At 44.9% G+C, this 24,230-nt stretch overlaps 2 protein-coding genes across 9 annotated transcripts in view; both read right to left on the minus strand.

Annotated features, from left to right (window-relative positions):
• PCM1 (pericentriolar material 1) overlaps nt 1-17,599 on the minus strand; it is a 225,895-nt gene extending 208,296 nt beyond the window's left edge. For all 8 annotated transcript variants that reach the window (XM_073607974.1, XM_073607935.1, XM_073607950.1 and 5 more), the window contains exon 1: nt 17,444-17,599. The gene's annotated coding sequence lies outside the window, so the exon portion shown is untranslated. The remainder of the gene's footprint in view (nt 1-17,443) is intronic.
• LOC141127798 (uncharacterized) overlaps nt 17,007-24,230 on the minus strand; it is a 30,830-nt gene continuing 23,606 nt past the window's right edge. Inside the window, exon 3 of the mRNA XM_073614585.1 lies at nt 17,007-17,075. Within this exon, the coding sequence (XP_073470686.1) occupies nt 17,007-17,075 (69 nt within the window). The remainder of the gene's footprint in view (nt 17,076-24,230) is intronic.

Genomic DNA, 24,230 nt, shown 5'->3' on the forward strand with positions numbered 1-24,230 from the left:
GGAACAGATGAGCAGCCAATTGTCCCATTACTTTTGGTCCCTTAAAAAGTGGGAGGCACATATACAAAATTGTAATTCCTACATCGTTCACCTGAATTGGATGTAAATACCCTCAAATTAAAGCTGAAAAGTCTGCAGTTAAAGCGCATCTTGTTTGTTTCATTTCAAATCCATTGTGGTGGTGTATAGAGCCAAAAAGACTAGAAATGTGTCGATGTCCCAATATTTATGGACCCAACTGTACATCCAAAAACATTTCTAGTGGAAAAAGTAACTTTTTGCCAGTTAGGAAGGGGAGTAAATGTATTTCATTTAAACAAGCTGCTTCTTCAGTGCCAGGGGCATCTGCCTCCAGGTAGTCACGACGGTCTCCACCGTCAAGTTCAAGAGGTAAACCTCAGGGTCAACCCCAGGGACAAAAGAAGCCCTGGGGGATGACACCTACAAGACAAAATACTAAAGCCTCCTTATGAAGTGGCGCCCCCACTCAATCGAGTGGGTGGAAAGACTTCTGCAGTTCTTAAGGGTCTGGCAGGAAGAGTGTTGAGACAGATGGGTGACTTGCTCAATAACACTAGGGTACAAACTGGAGTTCTGAAAGTTCCCGTCTCATCGTTTTCTCAGATCAAACTTTCCCAGGGATTCAGAAAAAAAGAAGTCTCTCTTTAAAGCATTAGACCATCTTTTGTCTCAAAAGGTGATCTCAGTGGTCCCATGGAAGAGCAGGGATTGGGGTTTTATTCAAACCTTTTTCACGGTACCAAAACCAAATGGAGATATCAGACCCATTCTAGACCTCAAAGATCTAAACTGGTTTCTGAATATCCGCTCTTTTCGCATGGAGTCAATCTGATCAGAAGTCTCCATTCTACAAGGTGGAGAACTTATAGCGTCAATCGACATTAAGGATGCATACCTCCATGTGCCTATTTTTCCCACTCACAAGAAATATCTAAGCTTCAAGGTAGAAAATCTAAATTTTCAGTTTATAGCTCTGCCTTTCAGTCTAGCAACTGCACCTCGAGTGTTTACAAAGGTCCTGGCCCCTCCTCTGGCCAGATTAAGGGCCCAAGGTATAACGATTATAGCTTACCTAGACAATCTGCTCTTGATAGACTAGTTGGTAGCCCGCTTAGACCAAAGTATGATCACCACAGTCAACTACCTGGAATACCTAGGTTGGGTTCTCAACCTAGAGAAATCCTCCTTAAAACCATCAGGGAGATTAGAATACTTGGGTCTGATCATAGCTACAGCCCAGAAAAGGATATTCTTGCCCCACGCAAAGATCAGTGCCATAAAGGAACTGATTCAGGTGGTTAAAGGCAAAGAAGAGTCCTATTCGACTTGGCATGAGGTTGTTGGGAAAGATGGTTGCTTCATTCGTGGCTATTCCTTATACTCAGTTTCAGTCGAGGCTGCTGCAAAACAGTATCCTATCAGCTTGGAACAAGAAGGTCTAAGCTCTAGATTTCCCAATGTGTCTGTCTCCAAGGGTGCGCCGGAGCCTCAGTTGGTGGTTGATAACGAAGAATCTACAGAAGGGAAAATCCTTCCTACCAGTTAATTGGGAGGTGGTAACAACAGATGCCAGCCTTTCAGGTTGGGGAGCAGTCCTGTAATGGTCCAGTTTAGAAATAACCTTAACCATCAACATTCTAGAGATTCGGGCAGCACGCTTGGCCCGGAGGGCCTGGACGTTCAGGTTACAGAATTGTCCTGTCAGGATCCAATCCAACAATGCCACAGCAGTGGCCCGGAGAGAGGCGAATCATATCCTAACCTAGGCAGAAAAACAATGTACCTTGCCTATCGGCAGTCTTCATTCCAGGAATAGAAAAATTGGCAGGCGGACTACTTCAGTCGCCAGCAGTTGTTCCCAGGAGAATGGTCCCTTCACCCAGATATCTTGGTGTTTCTGTGGAATTAGTTCTCACGGATTTATGCATTCCCTCCTATTATGCTGCTTTCACGACTTCTTCGCAGGATCAAGCAGGAAGGGAAGTTGGCGATTCTTGTGGCCCAGAAGATCCTGGTATGCAGAGATCATAAGTATGGTGGTAGGGGACCCATGGACCCTACCAGCACGTCCAGACCTTCTCTTGCAAGGTCCGGTACTCCATCCTACCTTACAAAACGCTAAATTTAACGGTTTGGCTATTGAGACCCACATTCTGAAGAAGCGTGGGCTATCAGGTTCAGTGGTATCTACCTTGATTAATGCAAGGAAGCCGGCCTCCAGAATCATATATTATAGAGTCTGGAAGGCATATGTCTCCTAGTGTGAATCCAGGTGTTGGCACCCCAGGAAGTATGTCATAGGTAGAATCCTTGACTTTCTGCAGATGGGGTTAGAAATGAAGCTGGCCTTGAGTACTATCAAAGGCCAGGTCTCGGCCTTGTCGGTATTTCAACGACCACTTGCTTCGCAATCTCTGGTTCGTAGCTTTATTCAGGGGGTATTGCGGCTTAATCCTCCGGTTAGGTCGCCCCTGAACCCATGGGACTTGAATTCAGTTCTGTCGGCATTGCAGAAACAGCCCTTTGAGCAGATACGCCATATTCCCTTGGTCCTTTTGACAAGGAAACTAATTTTTCTGGTAGCCATATCTTCTGTAAGAACGGTATCAGAGTTGGCTGCTCTTTCTTGTAAAGAGCCATATTTCATTATTCACAAGGATAAGGTGGTATTGTGTCCTCATCCTAACTTTCTACCGAAGGTAGTCTCAGGTTTTCCTTTAAACCAGGATATTGTTCTACCTTCATTTTTTCCAGAACCCTGTTCTACAAAAGAGAAGTCACTACATTCTCTAGATGTGGTGAGAGCAGTCAAAGTCTACTTGCTCAGATTTGAAAAATGGATATTTTGTTTGTGTTGCCTGAAGGTCCTAAAAGGGGACAGGCAGCATCTAAAATCTACTATTTCGAAATGGATTCGGCAAGTAATTGTCCAAGCTTATGGTTTGAAGAGCAAAATTCCACCCTCTCAAATCAAAGCGCACTCCACTAGGGCTGTTAGTGCTTCGTGGGCAGTGCATCACCAAGCTTCCATGGCTCAAATCTGTAAGGCCGCAACTTGGTCTTCAGTCCATACATTTACCAGATTCTATCAGATGGATGTAAAAAGGCATGAGGATATTGCCCTTAGGTGTAGTGTGCTGCAGGGTTGCCCCACTTTTGTTGTGTCTCCCTCCCCTCAGTTGGCATTGCTCTGGGACATTCCACATAGTAACTACTATGGCTCTGTATCCCGTGATGTACGATAAAGAAAAAAGGATTTTTATAACAGCTTACCTGTAAAATCCTTTTCTTGGAGTACATCATGGGACACAGAGGTCCCTCCCCTCTTCTAATACACGTATATTGCTTTGCTACAAAACGGAGGTACTCACAGTAGTGGGAGGGGTTATATAGGGAGTGAACTTCCTGTCTTAGGGTGTGCCAGTGTCCATCACCTGAAGGTGGCCTATAACCCACATAGTAACTACTATGGCTGTGTCCCGTGATGTACTCCAAGAAAAGAATTTTACAGGTAAGCAGTTATAAAAATCCTATTTTTCAAGATGTTCTGTGGATCGAATTTCGATCCATGTATTGCCATTCCTGTCTATGAGAAGTTGATCTATAAATCGACTTCTCAAAAACAGAACTGGTAGAAATAGGCTGCTGATCTGTATATTCTGGCAGAGAGGCGGGGAAGTCTCCCAGCTGTCAGAATACAATAACACGCAGTGAGGATTCCTGCTTGCACATTGAATCTGTGGATAAGGCAATCAGTTCAGTTTTTCAGCCCACTGGCTGAATAAAGAAAAAACAGAGTTAGGTACCTGGTAACTCTTTTTCTAAGAAGTCTTCCAGGGCAGCATCCGAGAGATAGGCTCCTCCTCCCTAAAACAGGAAACACATTAGTCCACCATTATAAATTTCACACTCTTACCTGTGTGCCTCAGTTATGTTAAAGCACCGAAGGAATTCCCTGTAAGCTGCAAGCTCCCCCTCTGTACCTGGTTTTTGTTGTTTCAAGGGTGGGAACTAGTGCTGCCCTGGAAGACTTCTTAGAAAAAGAGTTACCAGGTACCTAACTCTGTTTTCTCGAATCGTCTTCCAGGGCAGCATCCGAGAGGATATATCAAGCAATACTTACTAGGGTGGGGTTAGAGACTGGAGCACTTTACGACCAAATGCTTGGTCTGGGTCAGACAGCTGGTCTATGCGGTAGTGCTTAGCGAAAGTACTGAAGCTCGACCATGTCGCTGCCCTGCAGATCTGCTCCGGAGTTGCCCCTGCTTTCTCTGCGGCCGAGGTTGCCCAGGCTCTAGTTGAGTGCGCTCTGATTTCACTAGGTGGAGTGAGATTCTGTGCCTTATAGGTAATCTGTATGGCCATCCTTATCCATCTGCTGATGGTGCTTTTTGAAGCTTGTTTCCCTCTGTTGATTCCTGCATAGAGGATGAAGAGGGAGGTCGTTCTACGCCATTCTTTTGTTCTTTCGAGATACGCTATGAGCGTGTTCCTTACATCAAGTTTGCTGTAAATGTTTCTTTTCCTACTATCCATGGTTGTTGGAAGTGAGGGTAGGACGATGTTTTGGGTTCTGTGAAATGTAGAAGAGACCTTGGGTAGAAAGGCCGGATCTGGAGAGAGAATTATCTTGTCCAGATGTATTAGACAGTATGGTTCTATTGAAGATAGAGCTTGGATCTCACTCACTCTTCTGGCGGATACTAAGGCCAGAAGGAGCGCAGTTTTTAACGTGAGGTTTTTGTCTGAGCTGTCCTCGATAGGTTCAAACGGAGGGGAAAGAAAGCCCTTAAGTACTGTGCCCATGTCCCAGGTGGGAGTTTTGTACAATTTGGCTGGTTTGGATCTTTTAAGAGCTATGAGGAATCGTCTTATCAGCGGGTCTTCCGCTAGTCTAGTATCCATGACCGAGGAAAGTGCTGCAACTTGTACTTTCAGGGTACTTGGTGATATGTTTTTGTCTGCACCATCTTGTAGGAAGTCCAAAACTATTGGAATTATCCCACCGTTGGAGATTGGTCTGTCTTCGTACCAAGAAACAGATTTTTTCCTTATTTTCTCATAGATGGCTCTCGTTACCGGCTTTCTGCTGTTTAAGATGGTGTTGATTACTCTGTCTGACAGGCCTTTGTTCTGGAGTTTTACCCTCTCAGTAACCAAGCCGAGAGCTTCAAGATTTTGTGGTTCGGATGGTTGACTGGGCCTTGTGACAGTAGATCCGGGCGGTCCATCAGTGTCAGCTGAGGTTGTATGCTGAGATTTTTTAAATGACTGAACCATGCTCTCTGGGGCCAGTGTGGTGCTATTAGTATTACTGTTGTTTTCTCTGCCTTGATTTTTTGGATTACTTTTGGGATTATGGCAGTTGGAGGGAATGCATAGCACAGATGCCATTTCCAGTTTTGGTTGAAAGCATCCACCCCGCTGTTGCCATCTGTAGGGTCCAGGGAGAAAAATATCGGAGATTTTGCGTTCGCCCTGGAAGCAAATAGGTCTACTTCGGGTATTCCCCACTTCTGGGTGATTTGAGTGAAGGTTGTTTGGTTTAGCGACCATTCCGTGTGTTTTATCGTTTTCCGGCTCAGGAAATCTGCCACTGTATTGTCTGTTCCTTTTAGATGAATACCGGATATCGATCTTATGTTCACTTCTGTCCACAGTAGGATAGATTGTGTCAGTCTCATCAGTTTTTGGGATTTTGTGCCCCCTTGTCTGTTTAGGTATGCGACTGTCGTTGCGTTGTCTGATTGTATCTTTACATCCTTCCCCTGTAATGCTGGCTTGAAGGTTTTTAGCGCTTCCCCCACAGCTTTCAGCTCTCTCAAGTTTGAGGAGGCTTGTGCCCATTTGGGTGTCCATTTCCCTTGCGAGAACCGCCCTTCCATGTGGGCTCCCCATCCTAGGGCGCTTGCATCGGTGGTGATGCTGACTGGATTGACTTGAGCCCATCTGCGCCCCTCGATGACCCGAAGTGGGTTGAGCCACCAGTAGAGTGTTTGTTTGACTGTGGCGGGGACGGGAATGGATTTTTCTAGGGATGCTTGCCTGCCATCCCATTAGGACAGAATGTAGTTCTGTAAGGGTCGCATGTGAATTTGTGCCCAGGTGATGGCTGGAATGGAAGACGTCATCAGTCCTAGTACGGACATTCCGTGCCTGATCGTTGTGGAATGGTTCCTTAGCAGGGACGTAATTGCTGGTGTCATTTTTACGTCTTTTTCCTTTGTTAGGAAAATTTTTGACAGTCTGGAGTCCAGCACGTATCCCAGATACACTACTCTCTGGCTTGGGATCATTTGCGATTTCTCTGCGTTTATTAACCAACCCAGGTTTTGCAGATAGATCATACTCTTGCGCAGGTTGTTTTCTAGGATTGCTGCTGAGTCCGCAAAGAACAGGAGGTCGTCTAAGTATGGTATTATTCCAATACCCTCCTGTCTTAGACCTTTTAGCGCTTCCGCCATTATTTTTGAGAATATTCTTGGAGCTGAGGAGATTCCGAAGGGGAGAGCTGTGTACTGTAGGTGCAGCGTAGCTGCTGGCCCCTGGATTGCGAACCTTAGAAACTTTTGGTGATCCTTCCTTATGGGGACATGTAGGTAGGCATCCTGTAAGTCTAGTGTTGCCATGAATGTCTCCTGCGGTAGGATGTTCCTGATTGAATAGATAGATTCCATTCTGAATCTCTTGTATCTTATTCCTCGGTTGAGTGGTTTGAGGTTTAGTATCAGCCTTAGTTTGCCTGATGGTTTTCTTTTTGCGAAGATGTGTGAGTAGAAGCCCTTTTGTTCCTCCTCTTGGGGAACGTGACAAATCACCTTCTGATCTAATAGTTTCTGTAGGGATTCTAGAAACACCTTTGCTTGATTGCTGTCCTTGGGTAGCATGGTCGCTAAGTATTTGGTTGGGGGGCGGTTGGAGAATTCTATTGCGTAACCATCCGCTATGGTGCGCAGTATGAATTTGTTTTCTGTTATCTCCTCCCATTGGTGGGAGAAAGCCGCCAATCTGCCCCCCACCTGAAGGCAGTCATTGTTTTTTGTTCTTTTGGGTATTAGGCTTGAGGATGAATTCACCTTTGCCTTTCTTGTTTTGTTGACCCCAGTGCTTTTTTGCCCCTGGCTTATTGAATTTCTTGAAATGCCGAAAGGGCGCCTTCCCTTGTCTCTTCTTGGTTTGAGGGAACCCCTTATTTTTTGCTGCAGTCCTATCCAGGACTGTTTCTAGTTCGGGACCAAACAGTAGGTCTCCAGTGAATGGTATGCCACATAAACGGTTCTTGGAAGGTGCATCCCCCCCCCAGGATTTTAACCACAGGGCTCTGCGGGCCGAGTTTAGTAGTGCCGTGGTCCTAGAGGATATTCTGACAGTTTCTGCTGAAGCATCTGCCAAGAAAGCTGCCGCTCTAGTTAGTGTGGGGATGGTTTTAATTAGTTCCTCCCTGGGTGTGTCGTTCTCCAATAGATCTTGCAGCTGGGTTAGCCAGATTAGCAAGGTTCGGGCTGTGCAGGTGGAAGCAATAGCCGGATTTAGGTTTGCCGCCCCTGCTTTCCATGCCCTTTTCAGGAGAGCTTCTATTTTCTTGTCCATGGGGTCGCTGAGGGTACCTGCGTCATCAAAAGCCAAGTCCGATTTGTTCGTGATTTTTGCCAGAGAGGCATCCACCTTGGGGCATTTAGCCCAGGTTTTGGTGTCTGCTTCCGCAAACGGGTATCTGCGTTTGATTGTGGCGGGGATGAAAAGCTTTTTCTCTGGGTCTTCCCATTCCTTTTTGACTATATCTTTAAGTGTTTGGTGTACCGGGAACGTTCTTGGCTTCTTGGGCTGGAGCCCTTTGTACATTCTGTCATGCATAGTGAGTTCTGCGGTTTTCTGTTCTTTAATGCCTAGAGTGTCAGTGATGGCTTTGAGAAGACTGTCTGTGTCCTCAGAAGGAAACAGGTTGCAGTCTGTCGTGTCATCTTCCTCCTCTGAGTCTGAACAGATACCGTCTTCTGATTCAGATTGTTCAGATTCATCTGAATCCACCTCTTGTTCTGCCTGTACCTTGTTCTCCCTTGGAATGTGTGTTCCGCTGGTAGATGGGATACTGGCCTGAGCGACACTTGCTGGCGTTTCTAATTTCTCTATAGCTGAGCGTAGTGGTGCCATGGTGCTCTGAATTTCTTTCTTAAAAGAATTGAGCAGGTCTTTCAAAAATCCCTGTGATTCTTTTGCCACCATTTTGTCTAAGCATTTCTGACACAGGGGCTTTTTCCAATCTGGGGAAAGCCTGTGGCTGCATGAGGCACATGTTTTGCCTTTAGCCTTCCTTTCCTCAGGGGTCTTTGCCTGCAAGCGAGCATAGAGAACAAAAAAAAAACCCCGTGAGTTTAGGTGGTCAAAGGAACTGCCTGTAGATAGGCAGTAAAGAGGTTAAGACAGAGATAATTCAAGAATATTCTGGCTTACCTTGGAGCTGTCCTGATTTGCAGGATCTGCAGGGCAGGGTGGGGAAGCGTCAGACATGATCAGCCACCAGGATCCTCTGCTTAGAGGCCTTTTTATCTGCTTCCTGCATAAGCTCCGGCCCCGCCCCCGGCTGACCCCGTGCAGGTTGGTGGACACACCTGCACATGCCGCTGTATTGTAGAGTAACTGTGCTGGTAGTGAAGGGTAGCATTGAACAAATTTGCTATTTGTATTCTGTTTTCTTTCTCTTTCTCTTTTTTTTTTTTTTAAACTTCCCGCCCCTAGGTATCCCTGCTCTATCACCGCAGTAGATAGACTACGGGGAAATGGCCGCCAACCCGGAAGCGGAACTTCCTCGGCGCCATCTTGGTACACCCCCGACTTCCTGTAGCGGCCTGTGGCGGTGAGGACGCTGCTGCGCCGCCCGGAGAGCGGCGGATTCATTTGGGGGGACAGCCGCAGCCACCAGGGACCTAATTTAGAAGGTGCAAACCCCTCCCTGCTAGACCCTCTGCTGCTGAGGTTTTCGGCAGCGGTCGGCGGCGGCGGCGGGGCGCCCATCTATGCATGTATCCATCCCCCCTGGCGGGCTCCAGATTCTGCGGAAAGCCAGAGGGGGGTGCTTGCGGAAGCATACACAGGCCTAAACAGCGGCATGGGGTGGGGATGACAGAGTCCTCCTGCAGCCTGGGGGGATGATTGCAGACCCCTCAGTAGGGGCGAAATCTCAGGCTTTGAGCAATGTTGCCCAGTGCTGCGCCTGCTCGCCCTCCCAAAGCCCCTTGGGCTGTATGGGATGCTGGCAGGGGGTCTCCTGCAACAAGCACAGAGACAGGTGAAAATAAAATAACAAACGTTCTTGCAGCTCCTGTGGGTCCGGAGGAAACACAAACAACTGAGGCACACAGGTAAGAGTGTGAAATTTATAATGGTGGACTAATGTGTTTCCTGTTTTAGGGAGGAGGAGCCTATCTCTCGGATGCTGCCCTGGAAGACGATTCGAGAAAAATGAACCATGTATGGGCAGCGTATGTCCTGTTCTAAGCTGACAACACATTTTTATGTTGTCAGTTCTGCCCACAACATTTCTGTAGTGTCAAGAAGATGTTACGCAGAGTAAATTGATACCCAACATGTCACGTTTCAAAATTGCGCCCGCTCGTGGAATGACGACAAACTTAAACCCTTAAAAATCTCCATAGTCGATGTTCAAAAATTTCTACAGGATACCAGTTTTGAGTTACAGAGGAGGTCTAGGGCTAGAATTATTGCTCTAACGATCGCGGCTATACCTCACGTGTGGTTTGAATACCATTTTCATATGCGGGCGCTACTCATGTAAGCGTTCGCTTCTGCGCGCGAGCTCAACGGGGCGCTTTAAAAAAATTTTATTTTGACAAGTTTTTTCCGAAAAAATTTTTGGGTCACTTTTATTGTAAACATCCCTTGTAATAGAAAAAAAGCCATGACAGGACCTCTTAAATATGAGATCTGGGGTCAAAAAGACCTCAGATCTCATATTTACACTAAAATGCAATAAAAAAAAAAAAAAAAAAATTGAAAAAATAAAATAAATACATTTCTCCTTTAAGCGCTATGGGCGGAAGTGACGTTTGATGTCGCATCCACCCTCCCATGCCATGGAGACGAGGGCAAACCACCTTCCCCTCAGTCAGCAGCCTGGCATCCACGGGAGAGGACATGATCGTCTCTTCCGCCACCGGCAGAGACACCCGGAACGTGGCGGGAAGGGGGCACCTCTCCCTCCGCCGGTAAAAGTGATCTCGCGGCGAAAAAAAAACATTTTCCCCCCTTTTCCTTCCTCTCCCCCCCCCCCTTTCTCTCTTTTAAATCACTTCAATCCTTTGTTATTTTCTTTTTTTCTCATACAAACAACACAAACGAGAAGAAGTATACAACCCCAACACATAACAAAAAAAGAACACCCCTCGCTTACGCCCGCACTCCTCTCCCTACCCTCTCCCCACTCCTCCCTCCAACTATGTATCCAAAATATCCAACCATCTTCTCCACATCTTTTCAAAGTTCCCTGGGCATCCTCTATGCAGAAAAATATATTTTTCCTTAAGTAGGGTTTCCTTTATTTGTACTTTCCATTCTGCTACTGTAGGTGGAAATGGTGATGTCCACTTTTACGCTATAAGCTTACGAGCCTGGAATAGGCTCCTAATTATTGAAATCCTATATTCCCCCCAGGGTTTCTCCTTCATCCAGGATACCCAAAAGGCATCCCCCTGGTTCTGGAGAGATCCCGGTCCCAAAGACGCTATTAATCGTAAATACCACCACATTCCAATAGCATTGGAGTTTGGGACATCTCCATAGCATATGGATTAGGTTAGCAGGTGTCCCTTTACATCTAGGACATTTCCTATATCCCTACTTTTCCATTTGAAAAGTTTGTGTTAAGTTTTGTGTTGAGGATAAAGATGCCAACGGTGTTACCGATAATGCCACTGCTCATTGTTCATCTGAAATTGGCCCTTTATCACCAGACCAAGCTGACCTAGCTGGTATGTCCTCTTATCTCAAAGAGAAACGCACGACGTTCCTGAAAATACCGGCGTTATGGCAGCTAGCTGTTGGCATAACCCCGGTATTTAGCGTCAAAGTACCGACGTACAAGTACAGCGATTTGAGTGAAGTGGTTAAAGTCCAACTCCAGAAAAAAACTTTTTTTTTTTTTTTTTTTTTTTTATTATTTGGATAGACATAGTAGCATCCAGTATCTAAAACCACATTGTGCTGCAAGAAGCTACGTCATTGTCTCCCAGAGACACTGGCTGGAAGTAGCGGTAAGGTGTTGCTGGAAAGAGGAGTATGGGGGGGGGGGTTAGGGAGTTAAAGCCCAACTCTACAAATTAGAAGAAAAACGACCCTTGCAGTGCCCTCCCCAATACACATCTGCACGACAAGTGTGAAATGCTTGAAATGCTTGTTATGTCTAGGGGTACAGGAACAGGCATTACTAGTTAATTTACACCCGCGCTCTGACACTCTCCTCTATTCTGTGGGCATTCCCTCCTTCAGGACCATCATGTACAACACAGGGCTATTAACTATGTACTGTACATTGAGGAAACAGAAGTGTGTCCTTCTGCTTCCTCTAAGTGGCTTACAGGGGAGACCAGTGACACCACTGAAGGGACCCTGCTAGAGCAAGGAATAAAATAGTTTTCCTAATTCCAGCTACACTAGACATAACAAGCATTTAACATGTGCAGTGCGGGAGCCTACTGCAAGGGTAATTTTTTTTTTTATTATTATTATTATTGGAGTTGGGCTTAAATCACCAATAAACAAACAGTATGCTAAGCCTAGCAGTACAGACATCAAAAGTGTGCTTGGCCACCCTCACACCAGCAAGCTCTGATGCTCAATAAATGCCTACTAATAATCCGTGGGTAACCTTTATTTGGCAGCAGTGGAGGTGTGTGGTTAAATACGTGCAAATTATATATAAAATAATATATAAAATAAATAATATATAAAATATATATATATATATATGAATAAATAAAGTGCAGCACTGGACAAATGAATATTAGTGCTATCAAAATAAATTAATAAAATACTAGTGAAATAGTGTAAACAGTGATAAAAAAAATCATAATACTGACACTTATTACAAATAAATATAAAGAAAAAATGCGTTGCGCTATAGTAGAACACACTAATAAGTAAACTACCCAGACGTGAGTGTAAATATAAATCAAAATTGTATCAGAAAAATATAAAGACTAAAAAACCAGTACGTGATGCATTCACGAAATCGCATAAAAGTCCAATGTGCATATAAATATAAAAAAATATAAAAAATTATATATGTGACAAATTCGTAAAAAAACATGTGACAAATTCATCAAAACCACACAAAGTGCGACATGCATATACATTTTCAATAAATCACAAAGTGCATAGGTAGATAAAAAAGTGCCCAGTGAACAACATAAATATTAAATTATCATGTAGATTTCTTATAGCATACATATAGAAAATCGCCAAAAAAGTGCATATATCAATGTCCAAAAAATTCATATAAAAATGTCCAAGTTAAGTGTCATCCAGCATGCTAATTGAAGTGCTGCAAAAACATGCTCCAGTGTGCCTCGATGAACCCCCAAAGTGGTTGCGCTCACCTCAGAGCGTGTGACACAGTGGCTAGCTGTGTCAAAACACACTGTGGAGACACCCCCGGGCTCTATACTGCTAGTTTGGTACCGATCTCCAGCCTGGATCAATGCAGATTTCCCCGGTGCTTAAGTGCACCGTTCTATACAGGCTTAAAAAAAAAACGCCGGTCGGCGTGTAGTATGGTATGCGCTTCTCCAGATCAGGTTCAGTGCTGCTAACTCCGTCCTGGCCCCTCCCCTACACGTGTTCGACACAGGGATCACGTGTCTTCATCAAGGGGATATGATTGGACGGATGCTCTTCTCTCCTGAGCTGGAAAGGCCTAGATAGCAATCCTGTGATGATGATGCACTGCTACCTTATCTGCAGTACTTCTGCGTTGTAGCACTGACATAGGAGAGGAGAGCCAGATCTGCAGTAGCAAACTAGCAGTATAGAGCCCGGGGGTGGCTCCACAGTGTGTTTTGACACAGCTAGTCACTGTGTCACAAGCTCTGAGGTGAGCGCAACCACTTTGGGGGGTCACCGAGGCACACTGGAGCATGTTTTTGCAGCACTTGAATGAGCATGCTGGATGACACTTAACTTGGACATTTTTATATGCATTTTTTGGACATTGATATATGCACTTTTTTGGCGATTTTCTATATGTACTCTATAAGAAATCTACATGATAATTTAATATTTATGTTGTTCACTGGGCACTTTTTTATCTACCTATGCACTTTGTGATTTATGGAAAATGTATATGCATGTCGCACTTTGTGTGGTTTTGATGAATTTGTCACTTTTTTTATGAATTTGTCACATATGTATATAATTTTTTATATCTTTTTTTATATTTATATGCACATTGCACTTTTATGCGATTTCGTGAATGCATCACGTGCTGGTTTTTTAGTCTTTATATTTTTCTGATACAATTTTGATTTACATTTACACTCACGTCTGGGTCGTTTACGTATTAGTGTGATCTACTTCAGCGCAACACATTTTTTTCTTTATACGAATTTGCACGGTTATAAAATGTGGTCTGCGTTTGCTGCTGGGTATTAATATCTATATACATTTTTCTTGGGCACTGGATCATTGTGGCTCTTAAGATTCTCTGTTTTTACTTATTACAAATAAACGTTCCACAAGTCCAGGAATAATTTTATATAGAAGTGAAAAAAAATTCCAAATGCCATACTCCAACTTAATAGTGCTGCCCATCACCAAGTGAAAATGATGGAGGCTTACCAGAAAGCCTGCGACCGCCCTTACTCAGGGGGGTCAATACAGGCTTAGTAGATTACCACAGAAATCACGGCAGGGTACTAGCTGGTGGTCCTCGGATCTCCTTCCCGGATCTCTCCTTAGTGGCAGCAGGGGACGCTAAGGAGAGCGTGGTGACAGAAAAAATCCAGGCTGGATTTTTTCTGTTTTACATTATCTGTGCAATTTTATGCAAAACTTGTCTATTTTTAATAAATGAATTTGGCATTCTACACTATGGGAGTTTCCTCTTCTCTTTAATATGGTCTATCCCCGCTGGAGTGCTTGCTGTTTTGAGTTATCCTGTCACCACGTTCTCCTGAGCGTCCCCTGCTGCCACTAAGGAGAGATCTTTATATATTTTGGTTTGGCACTTTGGGAACATTTATTTGTAATAAGTGTCGGTATTTTATGATTTTATCACTGTTTACACTATTTCACTAGTATTTTATTAATTTATTTTGATAGCACTAATATTCATTTGTCCAGTGCTGCACTTTATTTATTCATATATATATTTTATATATTATTTTATATATAATTTGCACGTATTTAACCACACATTCATCCACTTTGTAATTGGTCCAGCGCTGCACTGTCTTTTTTTTATTCTTTTTCTATGTGCCCTCGTATTGAGGTTATAGCGCTTAGCTGCAGGACCTCCTTCACGGCTTTTTTTTTGATTTATCACTATTTTTTTGCTTAGCAGTTAGCGCAATTCTTTTTTTCTTTTGCTTTAGCAGTGGAGGTGGCCATTTTTTCCACCACCTCCACCAGACAGTGAGCTCTGTGGTACATTGACCAGTAGTGCTGTACTCAACGACGCATAATCTGCACTTTTAACAGGCTCTGTGTCACTGCAGATGCCCAGCCACAGACTGCACACCGAGAACAGTGCAGATGGTGTGGACATCTACCTCAACTGGCCTCATGAGTGGCACGGCATAAGGCACAAACTTAAGGCTGCCGTAGCAACCATTAGATGGTTGCTACTGCAAGGTAAGGTAGAAGTGCTGTAAGGTAGAAGTGATCCGGCAGCTATATAGCCACCAATTTTACAATGCAGGAGTCACATACCCTTTCCCTGTAGGTACCAGGCTCTCCCGCTCTTACCAGGCCCTAATCCACTGGCACTTAAGCGGGATAAGATCAAGTAACACCCATTTCCCGATCTCCTCGGCACTGAATGAAGCCAGAAGTGACAATGATTTAATCACTTCCGGTTCTGGAGTGATATCAGCCAGGGAAGCACTGGTATATCGTCCAAAAATAGGGTTATCAGCATTTTGCCAATAGAAAAAAAAAAAAAAAAAAACAAGGATCGATAATGGCATGCTGTGTCCCACTGACTTCAATGCAAAAATCGCATCCCTCTGAATTCAATGCAAAAATGCCAGCCAATTAAAAAAAAAAAAAAAAAAATTTAGGTTTCGGTTTCTGGCCAAGTGCATTGTGAATTTTCGTTTTCAGTTTCGGCACCGGAATATTAATTTCAGCGCACCACTACATCTAACCAAAGCACAATTTGTGTTTGGTTAGATGTTCTGGAGAGCAGGGTAAGCGAGAGAGACATTTAGGTCTAATAGAACCCCAATGTCTACATTAAGAGTAACTGTTAGCTACTCAATGCAATCACTTGGGGGTTCGTTAACCCCTTGGCATAGCAATAATATTATAAATAAAGATATTTAAAAAAAACGTAATAAGGGTATACCGTATATACTCGAGCATAAGCCGAGTTTTTCAGCACATTTTTTTGTGCTGAAAGTGCCCTCCTCGGCTTATACTCGAGTCAAGCACTTTTGTGGTGCAAAGAATGACTTTTTCTGGACCAAATTTGGGGCAAACCCAATGGAACTAGCACTACAACATATCCAAAGCTGGGTTTCCTAGCACCAAGTTGCCCTGAGACACGGGGCCCTAAAGTCGGTTCGGAAAATGTCATTTTCTGCTGCAGAAAAGTGCTTGACATTTTCCGAACCGAATTTGGGGCCCCGTATCTCGGGGCCACTTGGTGCTAGGAACCCCATCTTTGGATATGTTGTAGTGCTCCACTGGGTTTGCACACCAAATTTGGGGTTCCTAGCAACAAGTGGCCCCGAGATACGGGGCCCCAAAGTCAGTCAACTGTGTCCATCTGCAGCAATGTCATTTCGGGACCCTTTGGGTCCAGAGACCCCACATTTTGGCTGGAGCTAGGGGACATCTAGGAACCCTTAACTACAGAGTTTGAAGGTCGGGGGACCTATGGCTGCAAATGGGCATTGTTGACCCTCTTTTCCACTTACAGTAGCTGCGCATTTCTCACCCTAGGCTTATACTCGAGTCAATACGTTTTCCCTTGTTTTTGTGGTAAAATTAGGTGCCTCGGCTTATATTCGGGTCGACTTATACGGTAATATTTGACTTGCGTTTAAGTTATAGCATCCAGTATCGATACTGGATTTTTTTATTTATATAGTTTTTTTTTTTATACTAGTAATGGTGGTGATAAGTGATAGTATGGCAGGCAATCTCTCACTGACATCAATAGTGACAATAATACAGTGATCTGTGCTAATACTAAACAATGTCACTGTACTGACAATGGCTGGGAAGGGGTTAACATCTAGGGGTGACCAATGGGTAAATATGTGCCTATGTGTAATGTGGGTGTTAAGTGCTGCTTTTACCAAGCGATCCTGCTGATTTTTTTTCCCCTTACTTCGGAGGGAAAAAAGAAAAAAAAAAAAAAAAAAAAAAACACACCACAGCAAGATCGCCGGTCAGTGATTGGAGCTCTGTGGTGTTTACATCACAGAGCTCCCTTCAATGAAAAGATGGAGCCGATCAGCAGGTACCGGTGATTATTGATTGGCTGGCACCTGCGTCACTAATCGGCTTGTGCTGTAACAAACCACAGCCAGGAGATCGCGAGGCGCACCCCCTACATGCTGGATCATCTATACGATATGCGATTGAGCGCACACTCTGCCGCAGTATATCTGCAATTTTAGTATAAAGAGTCCCGCTATGTGCGATTTAACTCTTCTTCATTTTTAGTGTCTGTGTGGGGCAGTCGAGAGGTTAATGCTGATTTTCTCCTATCAGGAGAGTTTACAATAAACCAGTGTGCATGGGGCCTAAGTAATAACAGCATCACATGAGTGATATGCTTTTTGGCGCATGTTCCTGGAATACGCAAATGTGACCTGAGAGAGAAATCAAAGGTCGTGATGATGAGAAATAGAGGTGAACCCTTCCAAGGGTGACAACTGGGACCCCATTCTGTGTCCAGAGGACAGGACGTGAGGGAAATCTCCTCAGGGGGACACAGACAGATGACAGGGGGGGGGGGGGGTGTGACCCTTCTCTACTCCTCTCATACACACAAGAATCATCACCCCCTCTTTATATGTCCTGAGGTGTTACCAGCAGTCGTACCCGGAATAAGGCCACATTTGTATTACGCCAGTCCGTGTATACGACCTGACAAGCAGCGGCCCCGTCCCCTCAGAGGAGCCCCCGCTCCGTACACCTCACTCCCCCAATACACAGAGACGCTCGGCTCTCCGCTCACCCCGTATAGTGTAGCCGACAAGTCTCTATATCCCGCGGCCTCGTCCGCTCTCTGCTGGCCGTTCTCTCTGCTCTCAGGCCGCCATATTGGGATTAGACTCGCAGGCCCGACGCGTTACGGAAACACGCCGGTTCCCCTGACAACCAGGGAAGCGCCAGACAAGACGGAGAGGGCGGGAAACCAGCGTCTCTCTGTCACATGGTCTGCCCTATGGTCCTAGATCAGCTGTGGGGAGAGAGCGCCACCTGGTGTCAGTGATGTGCGCTGCATACTATAAAACAGGAGGAGACGGGTCAGGCTGGCCACCTGGCTCTTTTTATTCAGCTTGTAAAGCCATTGTGTTATGGCGGGCTTCTTCCTTTCAGTGAGGTTATTAACCACCTCAAATTTTTATCATTTTCTTCACACAAATAGAGCTTTATTTTGGTTGTATTTAATCACTTCTGGGTTTTTTATTTTTTCCTAAAAATAAAAAAAAGACCGAAAATGTTGAAAAAAATGAAGTTTTGTCTTAGTTTTTGTCAGTAAATTTTGTAAATAAGTAATTTTTCTCCTTCACTGATGGGAGCTGACGAGGCGGAACTGATGGGCACTGATAGGCTGCACTGATGGGCACTGATGAGGCGGCACTTAGGGGCACTGATGAGGCACGAATATGCCGCACCTATGGGCACTGATAGATGGCACCGATGAGCACTGATAGGCGGTGATAGGCAGCACTGGTTGGCACTGATAGCCAGCACTGACTGGCATCACTAATGGCCACTGATTGCGGGTACTTGTGGGCACTGATTGCTGGCACTTGTGGTCACTGATTGTGGGCACTGATTGGTGGCAGTGGTCGGCACTCATTGCTGGCATTGGCGGGCACTTAATTGTAATCAGGGCACTGATGATCAGTGCCCTGATTACATCCCTAGATGTCCTCTGTGAGGAGATGCCGCTGATCGGCTCTCCTCTCCTCACATCTGTCATTGTGAAGCGAGGAGCTCCAATTGGACACAGCCGATCACATGGCTAAAGAGCCGCGGGTCTTTACAGAGATCGGGGTCACGCCGTGTTCTAGCAACATGACGCAATCACCGCGGTCGTTCTGGGAAGCCGTCGTATGACGTCCACCCAGAACAAGATCTGCCCCTCCGTCATTGCAAGTGGTAAAACGAATGCATACACATTTAGGGCCTATTCACACCAGAAACTGCACACAAATGCATGTTTACATGCATTTGATGCACGCTTGAAAGCGTTTTGCGCTTCCTTTAGCTGTGCATTTTTCTATACATTTTTGGGCTAGGCTTTCTTGGCTTACTAACTACTTAAAGGGGTTGTAAACCCTTGTGTTTTTTCACCTTAAGGCATCCTATGCCTTAAGGTGAAGAAACACCTGGCAGTAACCAGCCCCCCCGTTTTACTTACCTGAGCCCTGGAACTTCACCCGGCGGGGACGCGCTGTCCCTCTGACCAGGGTTTTTGGCTCTTGATTGGATAGATTGATTGCAGCGCAGCCATTGGCTCCTGCTGCTGTCAATCAAACCCAATGACGCGGGCTGAGCATTCGGCTATGAACGCCGAATGCTGGACTTGGGAGCGCGCCCACAAGGTAACCCCCCGGGAGAGCGCTTCTCCTAGGGTGTTACCTGATGTGTGGAGGAGCCGAAAGAGCCACCGAGGGACCCCAGAAGATGGTGTTTGGGGCCACTCTGTGCAAAACGAGCTGCACAGTGGAGGTAAGTATGACACGTTTGTTATTTTTTTTTAAATAATCAAAGCTTTACAATCACTTTAAGGACCAGGCCTATTTTTCAAACTTGTTGTTTACAAGTTAAATTTTTTTTTTTTTTTTTGCGAGAAAATCACACTGTATTTGCACAGCGGTCTTACAAGCACAGTTTTTTTGGAAAAAATGTTTTTTTTTAGTAAAAAAAATAAGACAAAAGTAAAGTTCGCCCAATTTTTTTCTATACTGTGAAAGATAATGTTACGCTGAGTAAATTGATACCCAACATGTCATGCTTCAAAATTGCACCCGCTCTTGGAATGACGATAAACTTTGACCCTTAAAAATCTCCAAAGGGCAACGTTTAAAAATTTCTACAGGTTACCAGTTTTGATTGGAAGAGGAGGTCTTTTGCTAGAATTCTTGCTCTCTCTCTAATGATCGCAGCGATACCTCACATGTGTGGTTTGAACACAGTTTTCATATGCGGGCGCAACTTACGTATGCGTTTGCTTCTGCACGTGAGCTCAGTGGGACGGGGCGCTTTCAATTTATGTTATTTTTTTTCTTATTTATTTTGCTTTTTAATTTTTATTTTTAGACTGTCTTTTTTTTTTTAATGTTTGGGTCACTTTTATACCTATTACAAGGAATGTACACATCCCTTGTAATTGCAAAAAAGCATGGCAGGACCTGTTAAAAGACCTCAGATCTCACATTTACACTTAAAAGCAATAAAAAGAAAAAAACATGTCTTTTTAAAAAAAAAAAAATTCCCCTTTAAGACCATTGGGCGGAAGCGACGTTTGATGTCACTTCCGTCATCCAATGGTATGGAGCCAAGTGGGGGCCATCTGTTCCCTCACTCGACTCCATCGTCTCCGCCGCTCCCGTCCACTCCGGTAAGCTGCGGGAGAGGGGCCTCTCCCAATAAAAATGATCTCACGGACTCAGAGAGTCCGGATCGCAGAGACTATTTTTATTTGAAAGCAGACCGCCCGCTGTTTAACGCCCCATAATGCATTGCGAGATCGCAGTGCATTGCTGTATGATGATTGGCCAAAGCATGCACCTGACCTGCATGCTTTGCCAATCACAGCATATATATACTCTGCATTTAGCATAGACTATATATTCAGTGTTTACTCTATATTCAGCCAGTGCAGGCAGTGTGTATATATATATATATATATATATATATATATATATATATATATAGTCTAGTTCAGGGGTCCTCAAACTTTTTAAACAGGGGGCCAGTTCACTGTCCCTCAGACCGTTAGAGAGCCGGACTATAGTTAAAAAAAAAAAAACTATGAACAAATTCCTATGCACACTGCACATATCTTATTTTGAAGTGAAAAAACAAAACGGGAACAAATACAATATTTAAAATGAAGGACAAGTAAAGTTAAATCAACAAACTTACCAGTATTTCAATGGGAACTATGGGCCTGCTTTTGGCTAATGAGATGGTCAATGTCCGGTTCAATATTCGTCACTGCTAGTCGTAACAAGTGATGCAAGTGTGCATCAGTTAGTCTAGATCTGGTTGGAGATTTCAGATGTTTCATTCTGGAAAAAGTCTGTTCACACACATAAGTGCTGCCAAAGATGGTTGCCATTTTGAGTGCATGGTTCCTGAGATTAAGATATGTCTCAGAGGGGAGAGATGCATAGAAATTAGGAAGGCTGCTTGACTTGAATGCGTCTTTCAGAGAGTCACAATTCTGCAGTTCAGCCAGTTCCATTTGCCCATCAATGAAGTCTGATCAGTGCCCATCAATGCTCGCCAACACAGCCCAATCAGTGCCTGCCTCACCATCAGTGCAAGCCCCCCTCACCGTCACTGCAAGCCCCCCCTCACCATCATTGCAAGCCCCCCTCACAGCCTTACTGTGCCAAACAATGTCTCACCAGTCAGTGTGTGTGCACATCGGGCATCTCCTGCTGCTGTGTCACGGCTCACTGTGAAAAGTTTGGGCGCGCTGCGATAAAAGTCCCGCCCTCCTCCTACCTAGACCAGCTCGTGTGATAGAACACTGCCTTTATCACACGAGCTGGTCTAGGAGGAGAGTGGGACTTTTATCACAGCGCGCCCAAACTTTTAACAGTGAGCTCCGTGACACAGCAGTCTCCCGCTGTGTTACAACTGGCCCGTCCCGAGGCCTGGCCTGTCGGGAATCCAGCCCTGGGTGGGGTGGGCCGGATAAATGTCCTCAGCGGGCCGCATGTGGCCCTCGGGCCGTAGTTTGAGGATCCCTGGTCTAATATATATATATATATATATATATATATATATATATATATATATATTGGTAGTGAGGTACCCCACCAGTGAATGAATATAGGATTTTCAACCAAGCAAGTTGAGGGGCTCCAGTGTATTTGCTTGTTTGGGAGGAAACTGGCTTTTCAGTTTCCTCATTATTTACTAAAGTCCACTTTGGGACCTGGAGGCGGAGGCCGGGGATTTCTTAGAGATCCGGATGGGATGAAATCCCCAGTCCTGGGACCGGGTTTTGAGACTCACCAGCACACTGATTGTTCAGGTGTGAATGAATGAATGAATGATTTGTATAGCGCTGCAATTGCGAACTGAATCGCCTCAAGGCGATTCAGTTCGCCTGATAGTGGGCCTGATAGTAGAGTCAGGACCAGGGTTCTGGGCTCCACCCTCCTGAGGAGTCCAGGCTTGCAAAGGAGAACCCAGAGAGTGCAGGTGTGCACTGAAGTATCCAGAGAGGGCAGGCTGCAAGGTGAAAGCCAGAGACCTGAGTCTGAGGTCGCTGAAAGTGGTCAGGAGAGCTCCGTGTGGGAGACTGAGCAGTGGTGTGTTTGCTGCTAAAGAGAGCCAGGTGGCTCTGTATTTTTGTTTGCAATGTTGTATGTATAAGCCAGGAGGCTAAATATCCTTTTATTTGTTGCTGGCGGTGAAACCCCCCTGCGAGGGAAACCACTTTTGCTGGAACCTTGTTTGATTTTCTTTAATAAAATTGGGTCAAAAAGCCCTGAAAAGGAATCATTTGTGTGGACTGTTCTCGCTAGCGGGTGCTACACTTGAGCTAACCAACCCCCAAACTTTACTATATACATATATATATATATATATATATATATATATATATATATATATATATATATACATATATATATATACAGTGCATTCGGTAGTATATACTTTCTAATACACTTCAGGTGATGTACACAGTATCTTACACAGTGTGTACAGTTTCTACTACACTTCTGGTGGTGTACACAGTATACAATACAGTGCAGCCATTGTACAGTTTCTAGTACAGTGTAGGTGGTGTACACAGTATCTAATACAGTGTGTACAGTTTCTACTACACTTCTGGTGATGTACACAGTACACAATACAGTGCAGCTATTGTACACTTTCTAATACAGTGCAGGCGGTGTACACAGCATCTAATACAGTGTGTACAGTTTCTACTACACTTCTGGTGGTATACACAGTATACAATACAGTGCAGCCGTTGTACACTTTCTAATACACTTCAGGAGGTGTACGCAGTATCTAATACAATGTAGTGTGGTGTTGCAAACAAAAAATACATCATGTCCGGAAGGCCACCAAGGCGAGGCAGACACTCACAGGCTACTAAAAGAGGGCAAGCAGCCTCTGTGTCTACAGTCAACAGTGGTGGTGGTGGACAAGGTGCATCCTCTGCAGATGGCCGTGGGGCATGCTTGTCCTTTTTTGCTGCTGCTGGCCTTGTTTTTGAGCCACAACATGCAGAAGAGTTGGTGGAGTGGATAACTAAGCCGTCCTCATCTTCTGTGACCCATGCTCAGAGTAGTTTGCCTTCCAAAGCCAAAGTGGCCTATTCCACTGGCTCCTTGTCCACAGTCACTCCTTCTGTAGCCCCACCATCATGCACGGAGGAGTTCCCAGACTTATTAGACCACAGTGTCAGTTATATGTTGCTACGCCGCAATTTGAAGGCTCCGATGTTGGTTCACAGGTTAAGGAAGGGAGTAACGTGAGCCTAGAGAGAGGGGGTGCCACAGAAGGACAAGAAACTGGCAGTCATGTACCCCCAGCTGCAGCATACTGCCAAGTTTGCTCCAGTGACGGGGAGGGAGGGGATGATGAGGTCACTAACTGTACTTGGGTGTCGGAGAGAAGAGAGGAGGAAAGTAAGGAGGAGGAGGATGCACAACACCACCGAGGCAGCTTAAGGCCAGCCACCATATTGCATCACACCACAGAGCTCCACAGGTACAGGGCGCTGCTGACTCCCCGCTGACTTTTAAAAGTTCTTTGGTGTGGGCCTTTTTTTACAAGTGTGCAGCAGATCGCACCGTTGCTGTCTGCAACTGTAGCACCCTCTACCAGAAGGTAGGTGCTAGTAAGGGTTGTTTTACTAGGTTTGTCCAGCACAGGCAAATTTAGGCAGGCCTATGCTGCAAGCTAGACCTGTCTGTTTTCATCTGAAAATTATTGGACATTGTGGGACTTTAGATGAGGTCATGGACAGAGTGAAGGCAACTAGAATAAAAGTACATGTTTATTGAAAAAATGAGATGCATAAAAACCATATAAAAAAAGAAGCCACAGAAAGAAAGACGTAGTAAATATCATTTCATAGTGAATCGCAAACACATAAGTATTTGCATATGCAATAAACAGCAAGAAAATATCAGACTTGGCGTCACAAACAGGAGGGAAAACAAATCAAAACAGTAAACATGTTGATGGAGTAATAGAAGATATTCTGAATGGAAAGTGTGTTGTAGACATATGTCTAGATCCCATATGTCCGACGCGTTTCGTGTGGAGGACACTCATCAGGGGCAGGTGTTCAGGGGACATCTAAAGCATAAATAAAATCTATGATAAGTCTACTGGTACTTGAGCATGACAAGCAAGAGAGGGTGGAAAGTACCCTAAGTACTTACATGAAGTCTGTACAGTGGGGTGTGGTCAGAAGGGGGCCAGGGCCAAGCATGTGCATCCGTCCCGGGAGCTGAGGTATGTTGGGATCAGTGCCAGCGAGGCGGGTACTCACAAGCCCCCCCCCCCGAGATATGGGGGCCCAAGTA

This window comes from Aquarana catesbeiana, linkage group LG01 (assembly GCF_042186555.1).
Source record: "Aquarana catesbeiana isolate 2022-GZ linkage group LG01, ASM4218655v1, whole genome shotgun sequence".
NCBI classification, from domain to species: domain Eukaryota; kingdom Metazoa; phylum Chordata; class Amphibia; order Anura; family Ranidae; genus Aquarana; species Aquarana catesbeiana.